Source organism: Dasypus novemcinctus, chromosome 22 (genome assembly GCF_030445035.2).
Source record: "Dasypus novemcinctus isolate mDasNov1 chromosome 22, mDasNov1.1.hap2, whole genome shotgun sequence".
In the NCBI taxonomy this organism is placed as follows: domain Eukaryota; kingdom Metazoa; phylum Chordata; class Mammalia; order Cingulata; family Dasypodidae; genus Dasypus; species Dasypus novemcinctus.
The window spans coordinates 69,541,795-69,568,814 of record NC_080694.1 but is presented as its reverse complement, the minus strand read 5'-3'; the positions used below and the strand labels follow the sequence as shown (position 1 = coordinate 69,568,814).

General features: G+C 36.6%; 2 protein-coding genes across 2 annotated transcripts; both read left to right on the top strand.

Moving 5' to 3' along the window:
- The first annotated feature begins 1,644 nt into the window (after window positions 1-1,644).
- Window positions 1,645-13,733, top strand: LOC101410820 (olfactory receptor 2B11-like). The gene is made up of 3 exons (XM_012529101.2): window positions 1,645-2,558; window positions 5,055-5,117; window positions 13,655-13,733. Exons 1-3 carry the CDS (start codon window positions 1,645-1,647, stop codon window positions 13,731-13,733), a joined length of 1,056 nt encoding a protein of 351 aa, XP_012384555.2.
- A 495-nt stretch (window positions 13,734-14,228) lies between these two features.
- On the top strand, window positions 14,229-15,167 carry LOC101441096 (olfactory receptor 2B11-like). Its single transcript, XM_004468791.1, has one exon. It carries the CDS (start codon window positions 14,229-14,231, stop codon window positions 15,165-15,167), a length of 939 nt encoding a protein of 312 aa, XP_004468848.1.
- Window positions 15,168-27,020: the final 11,853 nt, after the last annotated feature.

The following is a 27,020-nucleotide window of genomic DNA, read 5'->3' as shown; positions in this document are numbered from 1 at the left end:
CAAAAGCCACTGAAAACAAAAGCATATTCAATCCTTACCTCCACTGAACACTGAATTCTGATGGAAGAAAAGTTCGGTATCTTTTTTTGCTAGAAAAGGGGGACACCACTACTGAATAGCAGCCCTAATTGAGGTGGGTGTTATGGTGAGAGTGTGAGTTAATCTGTTTTGATTGATTGATTTAAACTTTTTGCATATGTGACCTATTTAGGTAATATTGCATACTAAAAAAAGGTTAATAAATCAAAACCTTACAATATTAATACAACATCATTATAATTTAAAACATCAAAACATGTCTTTGAAAAAATGATCTGTGAGTACAGTTTGCATTAGTGGGCATTTCCATTAAAGAAAGCATGTGTATATTGACTAAAAATCTTGAAATCATTAACATCATATTAAAGCCATGTGATCCGAGTAATTTAAGGAAACAAAAAGGAAGAAAATGCAACCCTTATGAGAGTTCCTATGAAAAGTTATGGACACTGTTAATATTTGTATACAACCCACAGAAAAATTAACAGATACAAACACACAATCAAAAAAAGCATGAAAATAAATATTAGGTATTGCACTAAAAAGTGTGGTCACATATGTTGGACTAATTAAGCCTCACTGAACATAGCAAGGGAGGTAAGGGAGATTCCAAATATTTAAGCAATGCAAATATTTATTTATACATATAAACTGTTGGCAGTGGACCAGATCCAGATTTTCTGATTCCATGTTTTTTTTCCCTAAATACCAGTGCTTTTCAAACATTTTGCAATTACTCATAGTAAGAAATATATTTTACATCATGACTCATACAAGCACACATACTGACACTTGTAATCGAAACAAATAAAATAAATCAATAAAATAACATATACCTATTGAAATGTAGGACAGATTACAACTCACAGTGTGAAATGCTCTAACGTAGACCAAAATGTGTTTACAAGTACCCATGCCTCTGATGGTCTAATATCATCAGGCGGTGCAGTCGATTATTGTTTTCCTCAATTGTCAAGCACTAACATGCTGCAAAGGGGCATTTCCTTTCATCTGCATGTTTCTTTTTATGACAAAGTTTTATGTTGGCAAAATCATTCTAGGGTTGAGGGAGTAGACCTTGAGAATAGTCATATATGGTTCTGTGTCTATGCAAATCAGGCAGGTCCATGTGGAGCTCAATCAGTTCTGGGCTTACCCTGAATCTACTCATAAATTCAACCAGAGCCTGGTCAGGACCTGCAGGCTGTGGACACATGGTAAGTCAGCATAGGCGATTCCAGGACACCTGCTAAAATAATTCATTCCTGCACTTGATTGTTTTCCCTAAAAAAAGATTAACTGTGTAGTTTCCTTTACCTAAGGATTATTCTGTCAAAATTTGCTATATCTCATCTCTTAGCTCAATTATAGAGATGCATTGGTCTTTCTTTTATAGGAACTACAAAAGTAATTATTTGTGACCTTTGGTCTCAATTTTTCATGCTTGCAAATTTCAAAACAATTCACTGAAGTTGCATCACAGAGAAAATTCCTTATAACACACTTGACGTTATTTAACTGAATGAATTAACAACCAGAGAAATGAAATACTGAAATACAAGGCTTCACCTTTGTCTGAATCTACCCACAAAACAAAGGGCGGTCATGAATCCAGGTAATGTCAGCTCTCCAAAGATTTTCTTTCTCTTGGGTTTCTCTGGCCAGCCCTGGGTGGAAAAGCCTCTGTTCATCATCGTGCTTGTTACTTACATCTTCACACTGTTGGGCAACATCTCCATTATTGTGGTATCCAAAGCAGACCCTGAACTTGACAGCCCCATGTACTTCTTCCTTGCCAACCTCTCCTTCCTGGACCTGTGTTTTACAACCACCACCATCCCTCAGCTGCTGCTGAACCTCTGGGGCCCAGAGAAGTCTATCAGCTATGGGGGCTGTGTAACCCAGTTTTATGTGTTTCATCTTCTGGGGGCCACTGAATGCATCCTCTTAGCAGTGATGTCCTTGGATCGTTATATTGCCATCTGCAAGCCATTGAGGTACCTGGCCATTATGCATCGACAATTCTGTAAGCTTCTGGTCACTATGGCATGGCTGTGTGGTTTGGCCAACTCCTTGCTTCAGTCATCCCTCACAGTCCAGCTGCCACTCTGTGGTAACAACAAGGTGGATGACTTCCTGTGTGAGGTCCCAGTGATGATCAAGATGTCATGTGCTGACACCTCCTTCAATGAAGCTTTTCTGTCCATGATGGGAGCGGTTTACTCCCTAGTGCCCTTGTCACTTATCCTTGTCTCCTATGGGTTCATTGTAGCTACTGTACTGAGGATTCGGTCCTCAGAGGGAAAGAAGAAGGCCTTTAACACCTGTGGGTCTCACATTACTGTCGTGTCTCTCTTCTACGGACCAGGAATTATTATGTATGTGCAGCCCTCTGCTACTAACTCCCAGGGAAAGAGCAAGCTCCTGCCCCTGTTCTACAGCTTGGTGACTCCTATGCTTAACCCTGTTATCTACACTTTGAGGAACAAGAACATGAAAGGGGCAATGAGAAGGCTTCTCATCTCATTGTATCATTGGAGAAGACAGCAAACATGACTTTTTTTACTCCGCATGCTCCATATATGGCTCAGAAGATATCCTGTTCTACAACTGTTCTTGATTTACCTTCCCTAAAATAGGCAATACTTGTCCTAGCAAAATTCATGTTCGTATGATTTATCACATTGCTATGATTTATTTTTGATTCAATATCATTTCTACTGTGAATCCTTATCCCAAATTTGTCAGCAATTTGCCCAAGTGGGGACCATGTCCTTAAGTTTCTCTATATCCATCTGTAGGAATTCGAAAGAGTGAGATAAATAAATGTGTATTGACTGACACAGTCAGACAAAAAAAAAAAAATCAAATCCTATCATTTTTTTTAAAGTACAAGTAATATAGACTACAGTTTAGCTTCTTCCCTATTAAAATAAACTATGATTCTACTGTCAGTTGCTAATCAATGCTTTTTATGAATTACCAGCAAGATTAAATGGGTTTAAATTCCCATTCATTAATCATCCCTCCCAACCACACATTCACTGCCTGATCCTTAGGAAATGAAATAATTCAAAATAATAGCTGACTCTTTCTACCCCATGATCTCAATGTCCTTCCTTCCTTTTGAAGTATTTGCCTGAAGAAAGCAATTCTAGGTTCTCAAAGGGAAACGCTGAGGATTAAAATCCTGATAAACTCTCAATGGTTTGTCCTACCACAAAGAGTCACTCAGTGTTATTTAGGATATAAACTGCTTAAAAGGAAAATGAGATGTGTTTAGTCAAAGGGTGAAGTAGTCCATTCATTTAGGAATCAGAGCATTGGGTGCTAAGTGAAAGGAAAATGGAAAAATAAAGTGGAACAAAATATGGGGTGGGGGGAGTATTTTAAAAGTTGGCTATGAGACCATAAAGTTTGAAATGGTGGTGATCACATAGAAAGATTGATGACGTGGGGAAGATGAGGAGATTTTGTTGATATTATCTTAATATGGACTGTCCTCAATATAAATCTGCCATTTTCTCACACTTCTCTGCTCCACATCCTTCCAAAGCCTTCATCTTTCAACTTGTGTCTAAGGTAAATATTTAACTCTTTTTCTAAACAGCCAAGAGCATTCGTTTAAGGTCTTCATACATCTGCTTGTCCTTGATGCCATGGTATATTTACACTGTTCACTCCAAAATGGCCAGAACGAAACCTGCTGTTTCCTATCATAAAATCTCCAATGCAGGGATGCATTGATTACAATCAGTGGCTAATTAACTATAATAAATTAATCCATACTTCAATTTCTGTTCAATGTATTTCATAAAAATATTTCCTTGTGGACATGAAGGGAAGGAGACCACAGTGCTGCATTATTGGAGACAAGGGGATGGCTCGCGTTGGAGGAAGCAGTTCCCTGGCTTAGGCATAAGGTCTTGTCCTGCACAGTTGAGATTGCACTTGAGAGGTCTCATGCCTTTAGATGGCCTCCTCCCTCCTCCCTCTTCCCTCCTAGGACCGTCAGTCTCTTCTTCCCTCTGTACCCTGACTTGTTAGCAAGGTGAATAGGATCTCAAAATTTTAAATATGTGAACGAATGAAAAAGCATTATTCCTACAGTCTTCATTATCTACTATTAAACTTGTGTCACATATTAGCTGATCTTTAAGGCAACGTTTCCCAAACTATCTTCAGAATTGGTTCAAAGAGTTCTTGCAGGGGTGAGTAAAAAAAAGTAAAGTAGTTTATATTCAAACTAATTTGGGAAATGCCATATTTTTTTCTTGAAAGTTTGGAAGATGAATTAGCATATTAAAGTGTTCCATAACTCCAAAGTAAACTGTTTAACTATGTTTAATACAATATTTCCCAAACATTTTTTTCTGGTATATCATTGCCTTCCTATACAGTAGATAGTGTAGAAAATAATAAATATCAAAATTTGGGAAATAATTCACCAAAAGACACTGAATCACAGTATTTTAACAGGGAAAAATAGATGAGCTGAAGGAAGTAGAAAATCTTAAGTTTTTGCAGAATGAACAAACAGTTTCAAACAAAATAGAAAAAAGAAAAACAAAAAATAAAGTTTCTTTTCAACTAGGTTTGTGGGATATTGAGAGAAAACTGCCCATAAATCTGCATTGTATCCGGAAGCAGACTTAGCCCAATGGATAGGGAGTCCGCCTACCACATGGGAGGTCCTCCTTTCAAACCCTGGGCCTCCTTGACCTGTGTGGAGCTGGCCCATGTGCAGCGCTGATGTGCACAAGGAGTGCCCTGCCACGCAGAGGTGCCCCCTGCTATAGGGGAGCCCCACGTGCAAGGAGTGTGCCCCGTAAGGAGAGCCACTCAGCGGGAAAGAAAGTTCAGCCTGCTCAAGAATGGCGCCACACACACACAGAGCTGACACAGCAAGATGATGCAACAAAAAGAAACAGATTCCCATGCCGTTGACAACAACAGAAGCAGACAAAGAAGAACACACAGCAAAATGAACACAGAGAACAGACAACTGGAGGGGGGGGGAAGGGGAGAGAAATAAATGAAAAAATAAATTTAAAAAAATCCCCATTGTATCTTCCCAGGTACCTGAAATTTCAATATTATTTATTCTTTTTAGGGAAAAGCTTTTTTACTCAATTATAATGACTGCAATTTTATTGTCTGTACTTACTGTATTGTGGTAAAAATATTATAGCAGCTATCACATAAAAGTTGATATTGGTTATTGCACTTAAGTTTAAAATAAAATGAGAGGGTGGTGGACTTGGCCCAGTGGTTAGGGCGTCCGTCTTCCACATGGGAGGTCCGAGGTTCAAACCCTGGGCCTCCTTGACCCATGTGGAGCTGGCCCATGCACAGGGCTGATGCACGCCAGGAGTGCCATGCCACGCAGGGGTGTCCCCGTGTAGGGGAGCCCCACGTGCAAGGAGTGTGCCCTGTAAGGAGAGCCGCCCAGTGCAAAAGAAAGTGCAGCCTGCCCAGAAATGGTGCCACACACACGGAGAGCTGACACAACAAGATGACGCAACAACAACAAAAAAAAGAAAAACAGATTCCCGTGCTGCTGACAACAATAGAAATGGACAAAGAAGACACAGCAAATAGACACAGAGAACAGACAACCGGGAGGGGGGGAGGTGGGGGAGGGGAGAGAAATAAATAAATAAATATATATAAATCTTTAAAAAAATAAAATAAAATGAGAATATGATGCCTCCTTTTAGTGAATGTAACTCCCTCTAACAATGCAACTCTTTAATATGTACCTATAATGATCAAGAAAAAAAAGACGGTGCATAATTTTAATGAAATTTACAAAAATATTAATATCCAGTCATAATGAATAGTCTCATCAATTCTTAACTATTTCAAACAAAACATAATCTAGGGAGCAGATGTAGCTCAGTGATTGAGTGCCTGATTCCCATGGACAAGGTCCTAAGGTCCTGAGCTAAAAAAAAAACAAACAAACAAAACATAATCTAATCTTGGTTATAATCAGAGAGGTGAATAAACTCATCTCTCCCAATGCACCTCACATATTTTACCATATTCAGTTGATATCCACTGGAAATATTTAAGTTCATAATAAAAGTTTATTTTCCCTGGTATCTCTAATATTTATAGTCAATATTAATAAGATTGATTATGTTTCCTTAGGTAGGCTGCATCTATCAGATAAGAGATGGGCCTTAGTAATTGGGCCATGGTTTAACTGCTGGTGAGTAAAAATATATGTTCTGTATTCACACTGCTTGGTTTTGAACCCAAATGAACTACTTACTAGCTATTTCACCTTATTAAAGTTACTTAATTCTAGGCTTTAGTTTTTTGTGTACAAAATGGCTAAAATTATCAAACATACATCCAGGAAGTCTTAAAATAAATAAATTGGACAATGCAGGTAAAGGGACCAGTACATCGATCCTTATTTATTTATTATCTTCTTAAAATATCAGCACAAAGATCTCTGTTTTTACCTTCAAGTATCTGCTCTTAACTCAGCCTTTTTTCTGAGCAGGAAGGAAGGTAAAAATAAACTATAGCATATTTTCTTCTGGTGCTTTTTCTTCCTTTAATATTTTTGAAAGATGCACCTGGAATTTGGGGGGAGGAGATATGAAATAAGAATTTAATTGTTCATGTAGGTAGTCAGTTGTCCTTGAATTATTTGTTTAGTAGTCCATTCCCCAACCATTCAGTGTCAAAATATTTGCAATGGACCAGGGATTTCTATCTCTAATATATAAAGAATTCTTACAATTTAGCAAAACACACACACACACACACAAAATAGAAAAGTGGACAATCCATATGATCACGCAATTTATAAAGTTTACAAATTACAAAATTTACAAAAATTACCAAACAACCAACCTCACTAATAATCAGAAAACTCTAAATTAGAACAATAGCAAGATATCATTTCCTATCTATCAAGATTATTAAGTCTAATAATACCAACTTTTGGTGGTCATGTAATAAAAGGGGAGCTCTTATATTTTTAGGAGTTTAAATTGGTGTGACCACTTCATAGAAAAATACCAATCCCTAGTAAAGTAGAGAATACACTGTACTATCTAGCAATTCCATTTTTAGGTCCCCATACTAAAAAACCACTTACATATGTACCCAAGAAGACATGCACAAGGATGTTTATTGCAAAATTATTTTAATAGTGTCCTAAGCAGATGAACAGAAAAACTGTGGTTTAGTAATACTGTGAAATATTGTACTGCATATTAAAAATGAAATAGAATTACATGTATCAATTTAAGACTCAAAAACATAATGTTTTGTGAAAAAAACAATAACTACTCTCTAGTTCATTGGACTCACATAGGACAACTGGCAAGGAGATGATGATGGACATGCCCATCCCAAGGAACAGAGAGTGTCTGCAACTGCCAGCAAGATAGTGCCATCCTGCCCCAGGGGATCTAAGCCCCTCTTGATTAGACGCAGAGTGGGCATCACTAGCCTAAAATCCTCTAGCCTGGGGAACAATGGACTAAAGTAGATTTATTATTCTCTTATAGACCTATTATTATTCTAACAATGGAAGAACTCTTATCACTGATATTAAGGTAGTGTGGCCACCAGTGGTTCTGCTGGTTAGGAGAAGAATAGGTGCAATATGGAGGCATTTTGGAGACATTGGAGTTGTCCTGCATGTCATTGCAGTGGCGGATACAGGCCATTGTATATCTTGTCACAACCTACAAAATTGTGCAGGAGAGTGTGAAAACTGTAATGTAAACTATAATCCATGGTTAGTAGCAATGCTTCAATGTGTACTTATCATTTGTAACAAATGAGGGATGTTATTGATGTGGGAAATGTGGGAGGGAGAGGGAGGGGACATGTGGGAATTCCTTATATTTTTATGTAACATTTATGTACTCTAAAGCTTCTTTAATTAATATTAAAAATCTGTATAATGTAAAAATTTTATATATACGGTAATATATATTGTATATAAAAATATGTGTGTAATAAAGTTTAAAAATGTTGCAAAAAAATAAAATAAAGTCTAGCATCTTTATGCCATTGATTTAAATTTAAAGTCATGATCTTCAATAAGGTAATATTCCTTTGTTTAAATGATGCAAAACTCCCCTCATTTTGTTGGTTATCAAGGTGCATAGCATTTATTGATTAATTTCCACTAAGGGATGATATGCTAACATTCCAAATAGAAGAGCAAAGGAAAAAAATTTACTATCTATATTTGATACTGCTGTTTTAAAATAGTTTAGGACCCAAAGTTTTTTGTGATGTATGTTTTAACAAGAATTAACACTGGAAATTCCAGACTGGACAGCAGTAGTTTGTGCAAGATTGAAACTTAGGTTTTATAATCAAAATTATTGAGGTGATACCAATTTAAAATAGAGGACATCTTTTTCAATTGTATAAATTAAATTCTTCAGGCATTTATAACCATTAAACCAACACCACAATCAAGATTGACAATATTTCCATCCCTTCCCTAGAAATTCTTCATGCCTCTTTGCAATCTATGATTCCCTCCAACCTCTAACTCAAAGAGTTCACATCTATTTTTGTCACTACAAATGAGTGTGAATTTTCTCAAATTTCACACTAATGGAATCATAAAGAGTGCATTCTTTTTTTTTTTTTTTAAGATTTATTTATTTATTTATTTCTCTCTCCCCCGCTCCCCACCCTGGTTGTCTGTTCCCTGTGCTATTTTTGCAGTGTCTTCTTTGTCCGCTTTCTGTTGTTGTCAGTGGCATGGAAATGTGTGTTTCTTTTTGTTGCATCATCTTGTGTCAGCTCTCCGTGTGTGCAGCACCATTACTGGGCAGGCTGCACTTTCTTTCGCTCTGGGCAGCTCTCCTTACGGGGCTCACTCCTTGCGCGTGGGGCTTCCCCACGCGGAGGACACCCCTGCGTGGCAGGGCACTCCTTGCGCACATCTGCACTGCGCATGGGCCAGCTCCACATGGGTCAAGGAGGCCCAGGGTTTGAACTGCGGACCTCCCATGTCGTAGACAGACGCCCTAACCACTGGGCCAAGCCCGCCGCCCAGAGTGCATTCTTGAGGTCTAGCTTTTTCATTCATCAAAAAGATTTTGGAGTTATCCATAATGTTGCTGGCATTGGTAATATATTCCTGTTCTCCTGTTGTGTCCCATTGTTTGGATACTTTATATTTTATCCATTTCGTCTGTTGAAAGATACTTGGTTTGTTTCATGGCTTTTGGCTATTTTTAATAATAATGCTATGAAAACTCAGGTACAAGTCTTCATGTGAGCAAATGTTTTCATTTTCTAGAGTAAATACTTGGACTTGAATGCCTGGGTCATAGAGTGGGTGCATGTGTAGTCTTTTACACCAAATTCTTCCCCAAGAGGGTGCTATAATTATACATTCTTATCAGGATTGCACCCGTCAGCTCCATCTCATTCAAAATTAAGGTAATTTGTTTCCCTAACTGTCAGCCAAAAGTAAAAGTGATTTGAAAAGTCAAAGAGATTTGAAGAAGTGTGGCATCATTCAGAACTTAAAACATATTTACATAAACTCTCTGTCATTCAGTCAAAAGAGGCAAAGCATACAAAAGGACCAAGAGATATAATAAAATATATATAGAAAGAAACCCATAGAGGCAACCCTTTGTTAAAGTAGTCAGACATTGACATTTTAAAATTACTGGAAATTTAATGTTCAAGAAAAACATGAAAATTTATTTTTAAGCAAGTGGGCTGAGTTCTCTTCCAACTCAGACTGGAAAATATGCCAGGAGTCAATGTTATAACATCTGGATTTTGATAAAAGAAAGAGCTTTAGGGCAAAGGTGATAGGCATGGTGACAGGAGCTACTGGTTCAAGTCTGTCTCTGGCACTGACCAAAAGGCCCTTGAAAATTGCAAAAAGCTGGCTGAGGTAAGCAAAATTGGCTGTAAAAGAGAGTTGTAAATATAATATCTTAGATAACATTCAATGACAAGTAAAGGAATGGAAAAAAAGCTAAACAAATAGGCTGTGAGGGGCAAGGAAGGCTGATATGTCTCAGTTAACATAAATTACAATAAGGAAAGTCACTAAATTCAAAGATCTCACAATAGCTCCACAAATCAGTTTTTTCCTGCCCAGGGTTTCATCTCCAGTTAGCATTTAACGTTGTCATTATAAACTGTCTTTCACTGTTCCATTTAGGACTTCTCAGCCTCAATGCTTTGCTAAATATCAAGATCATGACCCATATTTTCTTGCTATCGAATATGCCTGGTAACTTTGCTCTTCTTTTTATTTTTAATGTTCTGAATCTCTTTGTTTTAGGTATATCCCTTGAATACAGCATGGAGTTGGATATTGTTTTAAGTACTATTGAAATTAGATAATAGCTTATTCTACCATTCTTTTTCTCAGCATCCATTTCAAATTATTTAATAATTTAATATTAATAAGTGAAAATGTTCTTCTTCCCATACATTATCAGTGCATACACCAATTTCTTCTTAATCTCTACACTTTACCTCCACCATTGAGACATTTCATTGCAGAGATAGAATTTTTTGCTGGACTTTTTTCCTTGCCATTCAAGTCATCTTTGTGCCCTTTTATTTTATGAATAAAAATAATGGAATCTTTCGTACCATATTCTAATAATGAATGAAGCAAGATGCTCAAAATACTCATATTTAAATTCCTTAATATGATTTACTCAAGTTTTCTCTACTCTAACAGTGTCCTTAAATTGTTTTGCAGTGTTGTTTAGGTGTTTTTTTTTTTTTATTTTGACTGAGTTTATTTCAAGACAAATCTAACAGGAAAAACTTACTGTGAACCTCACAGGAGTAGGTAAGTGACTGAATTTAAGAAACATTTCCTCAGAGACCTTCATCCCAAGGGACATCTGGTCATGCATCTGGGATAAGTACAAATGATGTGTCAGAATCCAATGCCCAAGAGGTCCCAGAAAAATAATACAAATAACACAGCAGCAAAGCATCTTTGATTTTATCTATTATCATCTTAACACATGCTTTCTTTTCTTTGGGGTCCTACTATCAGCTGATAGCAACTGTAGGTAATTTTTTAACATGCATCTGTGTACTACAGTTTTGCTTTCTTGGAACATTTAGAAATTTGAAAGTAGTTCTCCATAATTGCTTCCCATTGTGTGATTTTTCCCAAAATAAGGTGAGTAAACATTTTTTTTTAAATGTCATGTGTTTTTAGGAAAAGTTTGAACATGGGCAAACATAGGACATAATATACACATAAAAGGAACAAAGCATGTTATACCAGGGAGTTTTCTCTGAACTTGGGAATAACTAATCAGTAACTGTAAGGTGCAACTAGGATTTTTCTTTGTGATAAATTACTCTCTTTCTCTCTCTCTCTCTCAAATCAACCTTGAAATCATAAAATTTCTTTAAATTCTATACCTGGCCAATGTGAAATACCTGAATAGAAGTATAAAGGCTTCATTCCACCATGTTAGCTTTTTTAAAGTATGGTCAAATTGTGATGGATCGACTTGTCCATGTGTTCCATCCTCATACTTTAGGGTCAGATAGGCATAACTTTTATTTCTTCATGTGATCTTTTGCCATGTATATATAAAACTAAATAACATGGTAAACATAAATAAAATAACTATATGGCACACACAAAAAAAGTTGTATGCATAAGATGCATTAGAATAAAAACGTGAGCAGCTACTCTAAGAAAATGTCTAAAGGAAAGGAGCAACAGCACTTTCCTAAAGTGAAGATAAACAACTGTGGAGGAATGTTTCCCTGTATAGTGAAATACAGATAGAAAATCACTGCAAGTGAGAGATTCAAAAATCATGGTATCTCAGAAGTAAAATCATGAAAACTATATGGCAAAAGTTACAAACCTAAGGATAGAACTACAGACCTTAATAAAGTTCAAGAGTAAATCACATTGTTTAGGCCTTCCTGCTGTGGGTTCTCTAAGGCAATATTCAAAGTTAAAGATTTCAGTATTGAAAGAGGCTCTGGGATGGTCACCATTCTCAAACAAAACCACACTTTAAAAGGTGAATAATAGAAGCAAATTCCTAAATGACACAAATATAATTTATTTAATGAGAGCATACTTGAGGGATAAAAAGAATTGGCTATGGCTGAAAATATAGAGAATCATATGTTAAATTAATCTTTAAAAGATTGAAGTATGGTCCACAGTGGGAAAAAATTTGAAAGGCGAACACAAATGTGTTATATAAATGGCAATATGCTTCTTATAGTGCAGGTATATAATAATTTGGGTACTTAGATGTTTTAGGATGCTTATTTTAACAATTAGTTTAAATCATACCATAGTTTTATTTCATACCCCACCTATGACATGACATGAAGTTTTCACTTAGCCCAAAGCTTGTTATAAATTCTGCATGCTCATGTAACATCTTGAATAATGTCAAAGCCTAATTAGGGTGTTAGAGGCAGCATTTGTTCAGAAAACATCCCAAGAGTACAGATGCTCTTTCCAGAATATTAAGATCCTAAATGTATAGAATCTCCTTACCTCACTACTTCATAAAGACATTGATTACTTTTCCATCTTTGGCACTTCCTTGATTATTAGTAGACTATAGAAATCAATGGTCAACAAATATCCAGAAGGAGGTGGACTAAAAATTCCTGTGGTGTAGGGGTTTGGGAAAGGGTATTAAATGACTTAATGCTTGTGGAAATATGAGCTAAGAGCCATGCAAATGCTCTTCAAGGATTAGCTGCAATTATCGTTATTGTCCTATCATGGTAGGCACTGTAGGGGCAAGGACAGGGTAATGGAAGGGAAGTGTTCATACTTTACCATTATTAGCTTACTTTGAGCACACACTGGGTAGTTGTAAAGACTTAAAAAATAAAAATATGAAAACTGTTCTTTAAATTCTACCAATAAAATCTCTTTTGCTTTCCCTACTAATGGACTAACAGATTAATTCAAACTTTTGTCAACTGGATGCCTTGTCTTAACTTCCATCTGAATACTCCCATCTTACACAAGGTTATTGATTACATGAAACATTTTAACACTAAAGGAAGAAAACATTAACAAAGGTCTCATTACCTAACTGTTGTCACAATGGTAATTCATTTGACTAGTTACTTTTGTTATCTTAATGTGCTTTTTTTTTTTTTTGAGAAAAAAGGAAAGAGCATGTCCCAAAAAACCTAAAATAATTTATTCACTTGAATAAGTCTCTGAAGTGAATTAGGGCACAGACTTTTCTCCAGACTACAGTTTCCTTGGTTTACACATATATTTTTAAGTATGAAGAATCCAAAGTCTTATATAAAACAGAATAAGACAAATGCATGTAGGAATTTTCCTAGAAGACTGACAAATTAGCATAAGGTTTCCATGAAAGCTCAGATGCCTGACATATGAACTAAATAGTTCTATGCAAAAAAAAAATGCTGCAAAAATAAAATTCTCAATCATGGAAAACCTATGTCAAGTAGTTCAAATCTCTGTATATGCTTGAACAAATTGAATATTTTAAAAAAATAAGTTTCTTCCTTAATTTCACATCAATAAGATAGATTTCTTTCAATTAGAGTTCTTAATTCTTGTAAGATGACATAATCATTCCTTTAACTGCAGGGAGCTGGTGATGACTACCTTGATGATTACCAAAGTGCGAGAATACCTCCTTCTTCTTAACGTCACTTCAGTACTTTGAATCTTGACATTTTAGAAATGCTTTTCAACAGCATTTCTGCATATGAATCTAATGATTCTTGGGCCCCATAAAAACACACCTACTTTATCAGACACTAGAGACAAGAACCAATAACATGCATTTTAACAGCATACCTGGTTGAGTTTGCAAGCCAAAGATTCAAAGCCATTGCTTTGGAATTTCAGAGACTTATTCACGTCTGATTTTCATTTAATCTTCATCACAAGTAAAGGAAATAACTATTTTCACCCTCATTATATGGAGGAGGATATTCAGTTTCAGAATGGTTATGTTTACTTCCTTAAGATGATTGACTTTAATTTCCACTGTGATAAAGGGTAATTTGGTTATCTGCTTTATTTTCCCCTAAGGTTACTACCCACTGCCAGATGTGAGTGGATGATCAATGTATAATCACGTTTTTCCATTTTTCGTAACTCCTTCTATATTTCTTAGGACTTCGATAGTGTAAGTGTTTGAATCAAATGGAAGATGATGGGACTAATTAACGAGAGCCACCCCCAAGAGTTTATTCTACTAGGCTTCGCTGACCGCCCTTGGCTGGAGCTTCCTCTGTTCATTCTTCTTCTCATAACATACCCTATGGCCATGACTGGAAACATCTCCATCATCCTGGTGTCTAGGTTAGAGCCCCGTCTGCACAGCCCCATGTACTTCTTCCTCACCAACCTCTCCTTTTTGGACATGTGCTACACCACAAGCATTGTCCCCCAGATGCTTTATAACCTGGGCAGCTCTAGGAAGACCATCAGCTATCTGGGGTGTGCAGTTCAGCTCTATTTCTTCCACATGATGGGGGGAACGGAGTGTCTCCTCTTGGCTATTATGTCCTTGGATCGCTATGTGGCCATCTGCCGGCCTCTTCATTACACCCTCATCATGAATCAATGTTTTTGCATCCTGTTAGCATCCATTGCCTGGGTGGGGGGATTGAGCTACGCCATCCCTGAAGCTTCTACCACATTACAGTTGCCACTCTGTGGTTTCAACAAGCTGGATCACTTGGTATGTGAGATTCCTGTTCTCATAAAGACTGCCTGTGGTGAAAAGAGTGCTAATGAGCTCACACTCTCAGTGGTTTGCATTTTTATGTTAGCTGTTCCTCTGTGCTTAATTCTCACTTCCTATGCTTGTATTGGACATGCTGTATTTAAGATGAAATCTTCTGAGGGAAGGAAAAAGGCCTTTGGGACTTGCTCCTCCCATCTTATTGTTGTTTTCTTGTTTTATGGCCCAGGCATCAGTATGTACCTTCAACCCCCTTCATCCATCTCAAAGGACCAGCCCAAGTTCATGGCTCTCTTCTATGGAGTGGTGACTCCTACACTCAACCCCTTCATCTACACACTCAGGAATAAGGATATGAAGGGGGCGATGGGCAATCTGGTGAGGAGGATTTTCAGCTCCAAGTGACAGCTGTAGACATCAAAGGAAATCATTTAACAGTAGACTAGGTATATACCATGGTCTCTTTAATAACTCATTCTTGTTTACTAATTTCCCAGATCTCAGGGTCAATATTCCCATTCCAAACCATGTTACATTTCTGTTACTCTTAATAATTATTTTAGGCAAGGTTTATATTAGACTAGTGTACACCAGTGTGGATACTGTGTTTGTGAAAATATATTAAAATATTTCTCTGCTGCATGCCTTATAGCAAAATAGAAACCGTTAAAAAGTAAAATTTTTAATATAAATTCATTGTTCAAGCTAATCATCATAAATAACATGACACCCTTTCATTTATTGGCTTCTTTCACGGTGTCACCTGAGAAGCACTCCATTACTCTCTGTTACTTCAGCCGATATATATATATGTATCAGTAGTATGTACAATGCACATTTTTTCTTTCTCTCTTTATGAGTTTCCAGGGATTGAGCTCATGACATGGCAAGGAGACACTCAACCACTGAGCTATGTCTGCTTCGCATACATGGGAAGCAGGTGCTCAAACACTTGAGCTACATCTGCTCTCCTAAAATGCACATTCCTTATGAAAAATTCTGTCCTTTAGGAGACTCTTTCCATGAATCTTTTAAGTTTATCTTTCTTAATTTACATAACTGTATCAATCCTGAAAATGCATTGCAATTTATGTTTGAGAAATGTGCAGTGCTTTTGTATTTTTAATCAAAGAATTAAATAGTGAATAGTAAAAGGCAGAGAAAAAAGAGAAAATGTACAGAAAAATTCCTTACTATTCCTTTTAATATTTTAATCTTCTCTCTCCTGAATCCATGAGAGATATTAGTAATGAACTACAACCAAGAAATATATCTGTACATAGTATGAAGGAGCCAAGATTTTCTTTGAACCTGTGGAAGAATAAGCATGACAAAGAATTTATATGTATTTCTGGCATGGAAAGCAACAGGATTTACTTTGACAGTGTGAAAACATTTTTATTGATGTAAAGTTTAGATGCAAATAGTGTTCAACCTCCATATCAAGTGGCGAAAGTCCTAAGACTTGGTTCTAGGGGTCACATTCAAAACTCAAACTCTTGCCATAAGTTACTTAAAATTTATGAGGACCATTTAATGGATTTAAAGTAGCTGGTGTTGAATTAATATGCTGAGAATTCAACCTCACATTATGTCCAGAAGAAATGAAGACTTGTAAGAAAAAATAATGTCATTTGATTTTTCAGCATGTTGTTTGGCATGACGAAGTTCTAAACAAATTATCTGAAGAAAAAGTTCATATTACCTCAACAAAAACCAGCTGCAACCTAGATCCATTTTGAAAAATGACAGATCACCTGGTATGATCCAGTTCTTAGAGACTTTGGTATATTTTGTTTGGAAAGAATTCTAAGTAGCTCTCAAAATTGACTGATTTCCTAAAAATGTTTTGAAATTTTATGCACAAAGCCATGAAAATTAAAATCCCATGATGTTAAATAATATATTGATCAATTTTATTATTTTTGATCTTCTTTGGAAGAGACCCTCATGTATAAAATGGAAATGAGAATATTGCCCTCAGAGACCTCTGTGATGGCTAGCAGTATCATGTGTAAATTAGCATTCAATAAATTGTAGTTACCGTGACAAATCTTGACAGAGTTTCCATTGATTTATCTGCTATTTTCAGTGAATATAATTTGAATTTTTGTGCGTATTCTTTAACTACAGTTTTTCTAAGATAACATTCACATGTCATAACAAAGTGTATAATTCAGTAGTTTTAGTACACTAAGAAAGTTGTAAAATACCATCTAGAAAAAAATTCCCTATATTTTCAGATCTCTGGGGTTTAGAGAAATACAACTTAATATTTTTAACTCGAAGGACAAGGACAATAATGAATCTTTTAAATTTGCCATGTGCCTTTATTATTACTTATGTCATTTTTCTAAGATATTCTTCCATTCAAAAGAACACAGAAATTTTTTATTTTAGGTGGTGAATGTGGCAATATTTGTGTCAAATGCTTATCTGTAAATACTGATAAGCATGTTCTGGTTGCTGTCCTAATATATCCTTGTTTCCTGAGCTAAATTAATATGACTGCTACAGACTGTGAAGATTCATCATTTCAGGAGTTAGTGCCATTCCAACTCTGAAAAATCAGGACTTTCTAAAGGAAGGATCGAAAATTCTCTAGATAAAGAAACAGAGTATTCATGAAGGAAACTCATAGAAATATTTTACTTCTACTGCATGATTTCAGACTTTGTTTACACAATTTTTGGCTATTTCAATACTCCAGTATGAAGGATACATTTGATTAACATTTGGGAAGCTTGATGAAATAAAATCAGATCTTATACTTGAAGGTGAAAGTATGCTCCACACTTGATGTAAATTATAAGCCATTCTGCATTGCCTTTTAAAGACTATTGATCAAAAACATTTCGTGTTTTCCAAACAATGGGCTTTTGTTGAAGAACAGATGGAAGACAAGGCTGTTTAGTCCTTAGTTGTAAAGATGCTAAAAAAACATGCACATGCTTTTGGGAAAGACTTAAGGTAGAAATAAAGATGGTTTAACAATGATTTTCTCCACATTAGACACATTCTCAGATACACAAAGCATAATAACTGCAGGCTAAGAGGTGAACACTGCGGTAATGGAGATGATCATTAAAATAAGTGAAATCCAGGATTCTGATTCTGAGGATGCTTTGTGACATAAATCCAATGTCCTTTAAAACTGTGACTCTCAGAATTCCAGGGCCTCGGAGGAGTCCTAGAGGTCAAAAGGGCAGTGAGGACGGGTGGAGAAGAGTTACATGCAGTGTGGTGGGGAAATCCACGTCAGATTTTGTTTTAAGGAAGGGTATTAGAAAGTAATAAGGATAACTACTGCCCATGTCTATTTATGACATTAGATACCTTACTTTGTTCTCACATTGTTATAAGTGAGCTCAGATTTTCACCTGGGTAAATGTGTGCCTATAATATTGTGGAAGCAGAGAGATTCAATAATCATGTTGATATGGGCTATAGGTGGGGAGGCTGTTCATCTCTTTGTAGAAAACCTGAGCTGCGTGTGTCCTAAGATGTGTGTGTGGACAGTGAGAACTGTAGCCCTGCCCTTGGTGACCATGGCAACAACTCCAATCCTGGAAGAACAGTTTAGCAATGCAAACTCTATAAATTTTAAATATTCAGGGAAAATGCAAACCAAATGTGCTAAAAGCTTATCTAGACTGTATGAAGTCCATGCTAAAAGCTTACCTAGGATATGGAAGATATACGTTAATTCAAGCTTATTGAGCACTGAAACAAAGACTCATTTGGCCCTTCCTCTGTATAAAAAGAACTCAAAAAGCTTGTTCAGGGCTCAGATTTTGTATGAGAAGCTCTGAGCCTGGCTGGTTGTGAATAAATTCTTTTTCCTTCCCAAAAATATTACTGAGTCCTAGCCTTTCTATATGCAAATAATTGAACCTCTCTTGACTTATACAACAGCGTATACATGGAAGGCAAGGACTCAATAAAAATTTTGGGAAGGAAAAAGTTTATTTACAACTGGCTGGGCTTGGGTATCTTTTCAGTTCAAAAACCCAGGCCCAAATAAGATTTTCAGATTTCTTTTATACAGAGGATGTAGGAGTGAAGAGTTATGTGGTGCTTTGTTTGAGTGCTAGATAAGCTTGAGTTAACACATATTTCTTACATTCCAGGTAGGCTTGAATCAACATATTTAGTTTGTATCTTTTCTGAACATTCAAAGTCTATAGAGCCTATATTTCTTAATTGGCTTTTCAGGACTGGAGTGGTTGGCATGGTTACAAAAGGCAGGGCTGTAGCTTTTTATTGTTTGACATACACCGCCCAGGTTATTCACAAAGAGATGCACATATCAATAATATACCTAAGCAGGAAGTGGATGTGGCTCAACTGATGAGCATCCACCTATCACGTGGGAGGTCCAGGGTTTAAACCCAGGGCCTCTTGACCTGTGTGGTGAACTGGTCCATGCGCTGTGCTGATGCACGCAAGGAGGGCCGTGCCACACAGGGGTGTCCCACAGGTAGGGGAGCCCCATATGCAAGGAGTGCACCCCGTAAGAAGAGCCAACCCGTGCAAAAAAAGTGCAGCCTGCCCAGGAGTGGCATCGCACACATAGAAAGCTGACACAGCAAGATGATGCAACAAAAAGAGACACAGATTTCCAGTGCCACTGACAAGAATATAAACAAACACAGAAGAACACACAGCAAATGGACACAGAGAGCAGAAAACAGGGGAGGGAGGGAAGGAGAAAATTTTTTTTAAATCCTTAAAAAATAATATACCTCGGCAAAAATGAAACTTAAATATAAAGAGAATTTTAGTTAATCATGTTAGAATTTATTTCATATAAGGGTCTGAAAACCCCTTTTTCAAAAAGATTGGTACCAAACACACAAAAATTTAACCCTTTCTTGATGTGTCCATTTAACTGTAGACCTTGATGTCTCTTGTTATGTTGAGTTTTAACTAGTTTGCTTAGAGAGCCTAGAAACATTCTAAATAACCACTGAAGTTTCATTTAATTTCACACAGAAAGAAGTAAAAAGTCCATTGCATTTAAGGGGTCTCTAAATCTGCTTGCCATTAATCTGTTTTCATCTTCACCCATTCCATTGTACATACCCCCTACAGTCTCCATCAGTTTCCATCAATGACAGCTACCGCACACACTATAATACATTCCACTTTCTGAACTCTTCTGCATTCTTCTCCTGTGTATTTATTCTGTTTTTGGTTTCAGGAGGGCCTCCTCTAATTTCTACCTTTCTTTCTCTCCTGGGAAATTATAATCTAATGTAGAAGGCAACAAGAGCTAAAATGGTACTTTGACAATATGCTTCTGGAAGAGAGGAGTATGACTAAAGAAATCCAAAATAGAAGGAATTAAGAATATTTTTCCAGAAGACATTATAAAAATCATACTTGAATATTTAAGTAAAGTATATCATTGGCATAAAGACCACCACATGCAAAGGAGGTGTGAGCAGGATGACTCGAGATCTTGGAAAGCTGTCATGAGATAGTGAAAGTATTAGACATTTAGAATGTGGGCTCTTATTTAATGATTCAAAAATCCGTCAACTTAGGTATTAACTAATTGATAGATATAAAACTGTGGCTCATGATTCTTAAGCTTGCATTAACTTATGTCAGAACTGGAATTTGAAATTCTTTCAATGACCAAAAATCCATGCTGTTTTTGTTTCCCTGTGGTGGTTGGTGTTGTATATACCCCCAAAACATAGTTTCTTAAACTTCATGCATTCCTGCGGGCGTGAACCCATTGTCAGCAGGACCTTTTGATGAGGTTGCTTCAGTTTAGGTGTGGTCCACCTCAGTCAGGATGCTCTTAATCCTATTACTGGAGTCCTTCATAAGAGAATGATATCCGACAGAGAAAGCTAGAGGTAGCAGCAGAGGCTGGACATGGGTGGAACCCAGAAGAGAAGGGAGAGGCCAGGAGATGCCACCATGGGCCAGACCATGTGATAAACTGAGAACTAAAGAGAGTCAACAGCCAGTCCCAGGATGCCACAGTCTTTGAGGTGAAAGCCTTGCCTTGATAATGCCTTGATTTGGACTTTTTCCCTAACCTCAAAATCCCAAGGCATTAAATTCCCATTGTAGAAGCCATTGCTTTGCATAGAATTAGGGTGAGCAGCTGGGAAACTAAAGCATTCCTTAATAACAAGCTATTTGCAAAGATGATGCAAATTTAAGATGATGCATCCAAAATGAAGGCATAATTCAGTATGTCCAAGCTGACTACTACGTGGGTACAGTAGCTAAGATTGAAAAGGAGGTGTGTGTTGAAATATCCAAGGGACCAGACCTAGGATATCTTAAAATGTGTATTTCTATACATGGTGAGGCATAGAAGTTTCAGGACTGAAAGTGTGCAAGGCCTTGGCTTTAAGAAGACTACATCTGGCAAAATGAAATGGTTTAGAGAAGGAAAATCCTGGGAATTGTCTATTTAAGGCCATTGCAACAATCAGTGCAACAGGAAATGAGGTCCTAGACTAGGAAAAGAGTGGCATTGATGGAGGAGGTTGACTTGGAAATTTATTGAATGTGAATCCTCTGGTAAAGAGATGAACCAGAGAGAATTGAAAGACAAAACTTTAAATCTATAACGGGGAAAGAGGTGTTGATTTTATCAAGGAGATTAGTATCCAGAAAAGTAGACTTTGGATCCTAAATTTTTAAAAAAACTTTAGGAAACCTGGAGTCGAGTTCCAAATGTAATAAAAGGTCTTAATAATTGCCTGTAAGAAGAATTGTGCTTCAATTGTAATAAGAGAGGATAAACTTGATCAAGAGGACTTGACTAAAAGTATGAATGAAAATGAATTTGTAAAATCTCATTTTTTGGAAACAGTAAACAAATCCAATTACATACCATATAATCCATATTACAATATTTTAGGATTAAAGTTTCACACAGATAATATATCAGTATGTTCTATGATGCATATTTTATTTTAACACTAATTCTGGAAGTTGGATAACAGTAGCTTGTACAGGTAATTCTCTTAGATTTTGTAATTCTCTTCCCCCACAAGAGCTCTCCACACTGAAATGAGTGTCAAAAACACATGTAAATCAGCCTTGAGGTTTTCTATGTACATGTAATACATTGTTTGAATGGGGTAGTGAGATGGAATGAAGGGCCAAGTGGGCAAAAGATGTGTTTGAAATTACTTGACAGGGAAACAACTTGAAAATTTGCTTCTGAAATTTATTTTCTTCTTCTTATCCTGATATCTATCTCCATTGTACAAACAGTAGAATTAACTGCACCATTGGGCCCTCAGCTCCTTCTATCCTCAGGAGACTCATTATTTTAAGTTGAAAATTATTAGCCACAGCAAATCCTTCATTATGTCTCTTTAGATTTCATAAGAAACTATTCTGGAGATAGATAGTAGCACAAAGTAATGACTGAGTATGAGTTTACTAGGCAATTCAAAAGAAAGAACACACCGAAAAAGATGCATTAAAATGGTTATTAATAATTAATTTTGATTGCTCATCTATGCATATCTATAACTGTTGCCATATAGTTATTGTGTGTACATTGATTTATAAATTTAAAAAACATGTTAATTCTCTTAATATTTTCCTATTTAATATATTCCATTTGCACTAGAATAATTCTTGGTGTTACTATTGTATAATATTGTAATAAGGATTACATTTAAAAATTAGTCATTGGCATGAGGTGTCCAGGTACTGTCCTTATCTGTTTGAGAGAAGTATCATAAAAAGGTTATTAATTATTAAAATAATTAACAGTTTACAAAGTATTTTCACAAATATCTCATTCAAAACAGATTTTACAATTGTAGGAGAAAAAATTAAAAATATTTATGATAAAGAGTTGACTAAGTATTGTTTAAGAAACTTCTTGGAATAAATTAGATATTTCTATACATATGACCAAGCATTTAACATGTGGTTGTTATTGAATTATTCCTTGTTTTAATGTAATATCTGGTAAGGAGATCCAAAAACAGAACATGCTAATGAAGCTTTTTGGCAAATTCTTTTCCTAAAAAATATTTGGATTCCAGTGACTTAGCTGAGTCACTATAGATAGTAATTTTTTTAAATGATTCTACCCCAAAAGGGCCATATTGTTATAAAAGGCATGTTTTTCATCCTATCCCTTTGGTTTTGCATTAACTATGAATTCACACTCTACGTCTCTTTTAGTGTTATTATCCATTTGGTTGGATAGAGAATTGATCTTTTTTAGTATAATTAAGAATCATGAACAAAAGTTCAGTCTACTCATTGCACTGGTTGATCTAACAAGTAAGCGCTATGCTATTTTGTTGCTTATATTGTTCCAGCTTTGGCCATTGGGAGCTCTTTCAGGGGGGTTCCTGTGTCCTTTCAACATGTCCCCATTCTTTTGTTCTTCAAGCACCTCTTTGCATTCTGGTAGTACTAGATGCTCCAGGTTTATCTTGTATATTCCCTTCACCAGCCCTAGAATCAAACATTTCTCCAGGGATCCTTGATTCTTTTCATTAGAGAATGATATTAGAAACCAAGATCTGAATGATGCACGTGCTTGTCACTGTTGGAGTGTCATTGACAGAGCTAGGTAATATATGTATGTATACTAACTCACATATACACACATACCTGTAAGTGTATCTGCATCTCTCCATCTCTGTGTATACCCCCCACACACACACACACACACACAAATGAGGTCATACTGATATCATTTTTTCTTCTTGGTCAACAAATCCTAAAATATTTATTATCTGGCCCTTTATAAAAAAAGTTTTCTAATCTCTGGTCTTAATGAATTTTCTTAAGTCTTTGACATGTCTTTCAGCAGACTGAAATTAAATCAATTATTATGAACTACTTTCTCGTGGGAAATTGATAGGGACAAGTGATTCTTCCCAATTTTTCGCTAAGAATTTTGGCTTATTTCTGCAAGCATCACTCCATGTGCGTGGCTGATCTTCTCATCTGCTTTGGAAATGTTGTATATTTAAGTAATTAATTTCTTGTGATATAAGTAATCTGTGAAGTTTTACAGAATTTTCTCAATACAGATTAGAAACTAATTTTCTGGTGAAGATTTTGAAACCTCATTGCATTTTCTACCTGTAAGATTCTTGATTCATTCTGAGTAATTTTAATATGATTTTAATTGCTTCAGGGATTTGGAGTTCTTCATATAATTTAATTTATATTTTGTTTCCTTCCCCATAGAGTTTTTAAAAAACATAAATCTATTTCCTTAAAGCCTCTTTTGACTGATAATATTGAGTGTTTCCCACCTTCTAATTTCTTCATTGTATGCAATTCAATGTCGATGTCATTCAGCTCATCTTTTCCAAGTGTAGCACGAAAATCCATCAATTTTCTCTCAGAGTTTTTTCTAACTTTTCTTATCATTTAACGCTTATTCCAGAAATTCAAATATCTGTTCTGTAAACTGTTTGCACAAGTTGTCATCCCTTCTTTGAACTTCTTTTAATTTTTCCTGAAGATTAAAATTTTCATCCTAACCCTATTTTATTGCCATTGTAAATTGTTTTCTATTTTTCAACATATTTCTAGAGGTTGCCTTGACATCAGCGATGTGACTGACTAGAAGGACTTGAACATATCTTCGGTGACAGAATTCTTATTCTAAAGGTATCAGTCTAAGTCATTGCAAACATTGAGATTTTCTTCCTTTCTATCCTTTCACTAAAGTGTACTTAAACTCAGTTTGCCATAAGATTTAGAGCTCCTCATGCCTTGTTCTCAAGGCTGGGGTTCACTAAAATTGACTCTATGTCTTCATTTTCTTTTTTAAGCAGAATAACTTTATCACAAATGACATTTTTCTTCAGTAGAGCAGAAACACTTGTCATTAATTGATTTTCCCTATATTAAAAAAAAAACTATTTTTAACTATTGAAAGCACAAATACAGCTGCACTTAGCACCAACTCCCACATTAAACCATAGAGCTCTGGACTAAGTTCTGTGACTCCTTGCAACACTGACATGGCCTCACTCAGCTTCACCAGGATGTATATGAAGCAGAACATCCTAGCATGAGTCCTCCATGGTACCAAATTTCCTCAGGTTGCCAGGACCCTACTATCCCACAAGAAACTAGTGAGCAGTCTGCTTGGAACTTCAACCAAAACCTAGCAACCAGAGGAGAGAGTGAGCGAAGGCGTGATTTGGGAAAACAGAGAGCATGTCCCAAACATTTTCATGGTAAAGCACAAATGAGTGGAAAAGTACAAGACTGCTCTTGGAAAAAGGAGACTGGCAACAGTACAAAAGACCGGCTGCGTGATGATGGAGTCCTGCCAGAACACGCTGTTTCGGGAACCTGCAAGGAGGAAGGTATCTGGACATCAATCTGGCAAGACTGCAGCAGAATTGGTGTTTGCTCAAGGTAGAACTGCGTGTTTCTAACACTGAACTTGTAAGTCATGGGAAGGTAAATCTCTTCCCCCTAGGGCTAAAAGCCATGGCATTCACTGAGAACTGCCAGTTATGGGGTCAAGTTTCCAAATCCCGTGTTCTCCAAATGTGTGAACCCCAAGCCTGTGTCTCCTGAGCCCCCACAGCCCACGTTTCACAGACCTACACACCCCAAGTCCACCTTCTCCTGGGCATCTGTTTCCTGATCCCAGCTCTCATGGAAATCCAGAATTGCCCTACCCCTCTGGTCATGGAATAACTGCGGGAGTGGGTGAGTTTAGGTGGGAGGTGCAGAGGGGCAAAGGAGTGCAGATTCAATTTTTTGGTCCCCCCCTTTTATTGAGTTTGGAGGAGCATATCAACTGACTTGGCCTAGGAAGAGAGGAGAGGTGAATCTGGTGAAAGAGCCCAATTTACCTAAGTGCCCTGGGATAGGAAACTTGGTCTGGGAGAAGGTGAAGTCAGAAAATTAACTAGCCCCCTTGGAGCACACCTAAGGGAGAGGGACAGTAGGACGTGCTTTATGGGCTTCCAATAGCATATTTAGGGTTCCTGGCAAGAGGTGGGTGCCCTCTCAAGAAATTAAGAGTCATTATTTTCTCAGGTGAGTTGGTTCACCAGGAATCCATTTGAATTTCATACAGGAGCCCTCACACAGCCTTCCTGGGAGAGAGGGAAGAGAGGAAGGGAGAAAGGAGGAAAGGGGGAAGGTCAGATTCCTAAGCAGTTTATTCAATTGCAAAGAGGATTCTTTGCCTGAGACCTTGTCTGGTCGTTTTTGTTGGTTTTTTTTCTCTTCTTTTTACTTCCTCTTTATTCCTCCCACCACCCCTTTTTTTTTCCTTTTTTTTCTTCCTTCTCTTTTTCTTGCTCTGCTTTTTTTTTTCTTCTCTCATTCTTTTTCCTTTTTCCTTTTTTCTTTTTTTTTTTATATTAGGGCTGCTGCAACATTTCTTATTTGCTCTGCTTCCTCATGCTCAATTTTCTCTTTTCTGTGTGTACTAATTTCGACTACCAATGCTATCCGCTTTCCTTTACATCATTCTCTCCTTCATCATTTATTGTTTCTCTTATATTCCACCTCTCTGTTGAGCCCCCAATATTTCTGACTTTTTATCTCTAATAACTCTAATCTGTTTTCTATCATTTATTCACTCTATATTATTGTCCCCTCTTTTCTTTTTTCCCTCTCTCCTGATGACACTGACCTTTTAATTCATAGTATATTCCTCCCTATATTCAGTTTACTGTCATTGTAAGTACTCCACTTTTTTACAGTTAAAACTATACACAGTTTGCATGAGTTCTATATCCATGCTCCTAGATCTCACATTGTTTCTCTGCTAACATTCACAATCAATACTACCAATATATTTTTCCTTTCTTACCCATTTTGTATTCTATAGACCTAACATTTCCTTCAGGGAACTTAGCCAACAACCAGGAAATAGAATAAGAAGAAAAAAGCGACAAAGAGAAGACTTAACATAAAAACAAAAACAACAACTAATTAAACCCCAAGACTAGATGAAGAAGATAATCAATAGAATAAACCCAACAAGATAAAATGATGGCCAAACAGCAACGAAAATCTACAGACCATACCAATAATCAGGAAAACACGGCCCAATCCAATGAACAAACTGAAAACAAGGAAGAGAAGTGGAACATTGAACAAGTAACTAAAGCTCTCAAAACATGTATCATGGACCAATTCAATGAAGAGAAGGAAGAGATTAAGCATATTAAGAAAACATTTAGAGAGCATACAGAAGAAATTGTGATCATGCACAGAAAGATCATGGAGATGATGGGATCAATAGCACAAACCAAGGAA